The sequence below is a fragment of the Gekko japonicus genome, unplaced genomic scaffold, assembly GCF_001447785.1.
Source record: "Gekko japonicus isolate JY-2015 unplaced genomic scaffold, Gekko_japonicus_V1.1 scaffold1037, whole genome shotgun sequence".
Lineage (NCBI taxonomy): Eukaryota > Metazoa > Chordata > Lepidosauria > Squamata > Gekkonidae > Gekko > Gekko japonicus.
The window spans coordinates 619254-625253 of NW_015171534.1; the positions used below are offsets into that span (position 1 = coordinate 619254).

Here is a 6000-nt window from a genome sequence, read left to right on the forward strand (position 1 = left end):
ACGGAAGTAGTGGGTTCCCGCATGTATGTAGTCCAGCTTGCGGACGGGCGCAAATGGAGGCGACATGTGGACCAGCTAAGGCAGCGGTGGGCAACTGGCCGCCCCACCTCGTATCCTGCCGAGCTACCTGATTCCGAGGACCTTCCACAACCTCTTCCGGAGGTGAGTTCTGATGTGCCCGAGGGCCCCAGTACTGTCCGCGAGCCAGGGCAGACCCCTACTCAAAGACCCATTGCTAGTGATGGAAGTGCTCCTGACTCTGAGGTCCCAGAGTCGTACAATACTCCCCAGAATGGAAGGTGCCCTGAACCTGTACAACTACGCAGGTCTCAGAGATCGCGCAGAGCGCCAATGTACCTAAGCGATTATGATTGTACATAGTGTTTTTGCTTAGGGGGGAGGGATTTGTTATGTATTGAGATGTATATAACTGCCTTGTGAACTGTGCCATTGAGATGCCATGTTAAGCTTCGCCCTGGGCTAGGATCCTAATGTAACCAATAGGAGATATGTGATATTCCACTGATATGTGGAAGGAAGCTTGGCTGGAAAAAAAAAGTGAATGGAAGGAATTATTTTCTGTGAATCATCTAGCACAAGTTATGGTTGACCAAATGTGGTGCAGCAAGGAAGGATGGTGAAATACTAGCTTCACTGACATGTAATCATTTTCACCCTATTTCTTCAGTGGAATTCACAGCTTTCTCTTTTATGTCCAACAAACTTGGACATATACCGCCTCCACCACAGATGTCCTTTTTGAACAGTGTTAGAAATGAGACCATTGTTTGGAATGTTTATCTCTCTGTATTCCTGGACCCAAGATAAGAATTTTATCTCTTGCTGGGTCAAGGAAGAATGTTTGTAAATATAAATGCTCATGTGTAAAAACCGCCTCCACCACAGATGTCCTTTTTGAACAGTGTTAGAAATGAGACCATTGTTTGGAATGTTTATCTCTCTGTATTCCTGGACCCAAGATAAGAATTTTATCTCTTGCTGGGTCAAGGAAGAATGTTTGTAAATATAAATGCTCATGTGTAAAATTTTGCCTGCTTCCCAAAACGGGTTCTTTGTAGATGATTCCATTGACCTTACGGTTTCTGGGGATACAGCATTACCACACAGAATACGGAAGATACATGGACATTTCTGCAAGAATTACTCTGGGAATCATCTTGTGGTTGTGAAATAATGAATCCTTATCTCAAGCTAGAATGGGGGCCCTTCTTTTGGATAGGTCTCTCTATAACTGATCTCTCTGTACCAATATGACTATCTTGTTCTGTGAAGCTTAAGTAGGACATGTCCAGGATTGGTATCTTGAGGAAAATGCCTAGTTTTAAAAATATCTTATCTTTGTTTTTCATCCAGATGGTACAAAACTTCCAAGATGAATCATGTTTTGTCATCTCAACGTTAAAAGGTATATACACACACGCACACACGTATATATATCAGTTTTAGAACTACTTTCACCTGGAATAAGGGTTACAGTGAAGTGACTGAAAACTGGCAGGCATAAAATTACTACTACACAAACAGGGTGCATCAGAGTAGAATACTGGGTAGTCCAATAGGTTAGAAGTAGAATATTGACTGACATGATGAGCTTTATGGGTTTCAAATGGAATGGCAGAAACTTCTAAAAGTGGATAAGTGGGCTTCTCGTTGATGTTCTGGGTCCAACATCAGAGCCTCATTCCAGTCGTGTGCACTCACAGTAGCCAGATGGTGCCAATGGTGCCATGGCACCCTTTTCAAAAAGCAATGATCATGCACAACCAGATGTTTTGCAAAAGGAAAAGGAGAGGAAGGGACTAAATTTTGTTTTCCATCTGAAGACCTGAGATGTATCCTTACTGCTTTTTTGAAGGAAGCTCAATAGGCTTGCAAGCTCAGCAACTAAACTGGGAAGAGAAACAGTGTGCACAACACTCCTTTGTGCAAATGTTTTTTCACTGAGATGTGTGCGCGCGCAAAAAACCTGCTTTTGCACACATATGGTTTCTAGCTAGATTAAGGCATTAGTCTGCATGAGTGGAAGGGGACATGCAAAAGGCCCCATGAAAAAAAATGCAATGGCACAAAGCCAGCCTGCCCACAAAGTTTATTTAGAGCAGTTTTATGGGAAGAGATGACTGGTGCTGGCCCATGAGCAGGCACCGGCTTTTGCCCTCCCCCCATCCTCAGGTGGAATCACGAGGGTGGGTGGGGGGAGCCTATTAGGGTCCAGCGTAGGAGCGTTGACCTATCAGGGCTGGGTGGCCGGCCAGGTCTGCCAGCAGCAGCCTTCCCCTGACCATTCCAGCCAAGAACGAGCGCCCCACTCGCCCTCCCTTCTGTTTAAGACCATGTGGGATTAGCCAGTCACTGGTTGTGGGGCTGAGAGGAATTTTTGTATCTCACTCCAATTTGCTCTGAGGTGGCACCTTTTTTCACCTGCTCCCCATGGTCTGGGGGATGCGGCATAAATAGGCCTGGTAACCTGGTTAGGCCCTTTCTGGGAAAGTGGGAAAGCACAGGTTGAATGGGGTTATTCAAGCTGGCAAGCACTCCGAGATACCAGCAATGGGGGGGGGGTTGTTTCCTCAAACTGGGTACCCAGTGGCTTGGCAGCCCGGGATACTCAGGTGGGGCCTCCTCAGGGTTGGGGGAGCATATGACGTGCCTTAAGGCTTAGCAGTCATGGGTGGGATTGTGCTCCTCGATCACCTCTATGTACTTAGAGTGCGGGCCATGACAAGTAGGGGCTGGAAAGATTCCAGACCTGGCTCTCAGGCGGGGTGGGTTTGCCCAGTTAAGAAGCGTTGTTTGCAGGCACAATGCAACCTATGCTTAAATGGTATGAAATGGTGCAGATCAGCTTATGTGTAAATAAAATCCCCAATTTAACCCATAACTTGTGTTTCATTCGAGGGGGCGGGTGGGCAAAAGATGGCAGTGGCAGGCACCTTATTCTTCCCCTTAAAGAAAACATTCTCAGGCTGCCATTCAATTGATTATCCCACACTTAAGATTTTATCTGAATGTGTTAAGTTCTTCAAGTAAATTTCATTCCAGTGTATTCAGTTCTTTTACAGATGGTGGAAAGATCTTTGCCTCTGACAGTATGAATGTATATTTAACAGTTTCTATTAGTTGAAAATCTAGTCTTTCACCTTCTTTTTTTAAAATTTACCATTATATTATGTTCCATATTTTCTCTAAAACTGATTGTATCTTCCAGCAAGCCGTGCAAGGTGCTCATTCAATAAATAGGGAACAATTTTATATAATCTTTATTGTGCAGTCTACATCTGATGACAGTACAGAATGATAGAATGTTAGTTCATTAAAAGGAAAAGAATCCCGTAGAACACTGACAAAGTGTTTTTTTCCACCTTCTTCTACAGCTGAAAGTAATGATGGCTACCATATCATTCTGAAATGACCACCTTCTCGCTGTCTGTTGGGACTTTCAGCAGCTTTACACTATGATGCCAATAACCCAGACCATTGCAACCAAGACTTGAAAGATGGCAAACTCATTTGGATAAAGTACTCCTGTTAACTGACTGCCGTAACAAGAAAAATAAAGCTTCATAAATTTCAGAGTATTTGGGAATGGGCAAATAGCTTCAGAAATTGTGACCAATTTTCTACTTTTTAGTGGTACCATGAAATTTTTGGTTCCGTATTCAGAAACATATGCCTTGTTAAGGGAATCTTAATGCATAAAAACCCAAAAAGCACTTCTTCCAAGCCACCAGAGTCTGGAATCAAAGACTGGAAACCATCATCATGGATGCTGATACAGTTTCATTTAGGCCCCTTAGATATTCCCTTCTCTTCCTGAGTACAATCAGCAGTTGGCCATGGATGTCTGCAGTTAGTTTATATTACTATATTTTGTTCTTTTCCTTAGAGCAAAAGTACTGTCCTTGAAATACTGTCCTTGAAATTCCTGGTATGAGTGTACAAAAAGTGTGCAAACTTTGGAGAGGGGCATTTATCTCTTGAAGAAACTGAAATTTTCAGAACAGTTCAAATATATGCAATGCTGATTTTCTTGTCAAACCTACCGTACTATGCTAAGAACATGAAGTGTATCACGTATAACTTAGCACGTAAATTACTATGGTTCAATATAGTGATGAAATTTAAGAAGATAAATGCCTTAGTTTTTGAAGTATTGCAAATAAATCCTTTTTTTAGAAATGGAGCTGCAAGCTGCTGCATCCTAAGGCACTGAACTATATCTGAGTTCTTGCAAAGTGGTAAAACAGAGACTGAAAGATAAAGTCAAAGTCAACATTTTGGGACTCAACACTATAGAAAATAAAAAGGAAGATTAATTATCTGGTCTTAAATGGCATATGCCATCTCAGCAGGGGGAAAACTCAATTTTTACACAAGGTACTCGGAAAAATATACATTCCTATAATGAATTTAAGAGCCAATACATTTGAATATTACTTATATTATCACTATATACAGCAGGGCTGCAGTCCTATCCTAGGCCCACTTAATTGGTAGAGAGCCCATATTGACATCAATTGGACATGTATCTAGATAAACATACATAGAAGTGTCACAGTGACCATAGAGAAAATTAGCTAGCCTGAACCCAGTTTTTAAAAATCTATATTCCAGTCCATTTCAGAAAATAGTATACTCTTTAAAATATATGTGTTCAATTGGTGTCTTAACACGATATGGGTCTCATTCAGGAATTTTCACTTGAAAACTTCAAGGGCTTCAATAAATGGGAAGTTTGGAGAAATTAAAAGTAGTTTCAAGTGTTTCACATGTAAGTTTGTTCCTTGATCGTATATATGTATTTTCCCCCAAGCATTCATCAGTTTTTTTCACTTGATACAGAAGAATGTGGGGCAAGAAAGAAGCTATAGGAGTTGGATACTGTAACTCAAGGACCTTGTCCTATTTCAGGAGCAGCTTGCTTGGTAGTTTCCCAGGCTGCACTCCAGCATCAAATATCTGAAGAGTTTCTGTATTCTGCTGCATTTAAAAGTACTCAACCACACCAAGGTTGTGTCCAGACTGGCAGTTTGGCCCGATATAGGCACAATTTACAGATGGATTAAACGGGCAGGATCACACAGCCACATCTGTCAGGCGTTCCCCGGGCGTACTCACCCTGTCAGAGGATGACTTGGAGCCGGGTTAAAAAGCCACCACCTCCAAAGTGGTGTTTTTGTTTCCCCCTGCATACATTGCGCATGGCCGGATGTCTGAACACGGGGGAGCACGCGCAGAACGCATTTGGCAGTGTGAACCTGCAGATCCATTCTGCTGCAATGCAGGTGTTTTTTGAAAAAGACTTGCCTGTGTGCGCATGCGCGTGCATGCGCACTATGCACACACATGGTGGTTGGATTTTTTATGCAGTTTGCTCCGTGGCTGAGGCGCCACAATAATGTGGAGGCTTTACCACGGAGTGGGTAACCCACAGCAGGGTGTACTGTGTGGCTGATATATCCCAGTTAGTTGTTGATGCTGTTACTGTCGGCTCGGCTCGGGTCACCAAGCTGCCAGTGTGATCACAGCCCAAGTCAAAAGAGTGCTGATAGTTATAGAAACTAGATAAAATAGGAGCAGGGGTCCACAGGTCTTCATGAAAAACTGGCTTCTCCCCTCATTACTGCCTCCTCTCTGTACTGATTGAGAGCCAGTTTGGTGTAGTGGTTAAGTGCGCGGACTCTAATCTGGGAGAAGTGGGCTCAATTCCCCACTCCTCCACTCACACCTGGCTGGATGACCTTGGGCAAGCCATAGTTCTGATAAGAGCTGTTCTTGAAAAAGAGCAATTTCTGTCAGAGCTCTCTCAGCCCCACCTACCTCACAGGGTGTCTGTTGTGGGGAGGGGAATGGAAAGGAGATTGTAAGCTGCTCTGAGACACATTTGGGTAGTGAAGGGCGGGGTATAAATCCAATCTCCTCCTTTTCCTCCTCCTCCCCCCCCTCCTCCTCCTCCTCCTCTTCTTCTTCTTCTTCTTC

The 6000-nt window shown here is 43.4% G+C and overlaps 1 protein-coding gene across 1 annotated transcript in view; it reads left to right on the forward strand.

The window, feature by feature from the left end:
- Positions 1–3496, forward strand: part of TFCP2L1 (transcription factor CP2-like 1) — an 85462-nt gene extending 81966 nt beyond the window's left edge. Inside the window, exons 14-15 of the mRNA XM_015419603.1 lie at positions 1375–1426; positions 3396–3496. Coding sequence (XP_015275089.1) covers positions 1375–1426; positions 3396–3433 — 90 coding nt within the window. The 3' untranslated portion in view covers positions 3434–3496. The remainder of the gene's footprint in view (positions 1–1374; positions 1427–3395) is intronic.
- The last annotated feature ends 2504 nt before the right edge of the window (positions 3497–6000 follow it).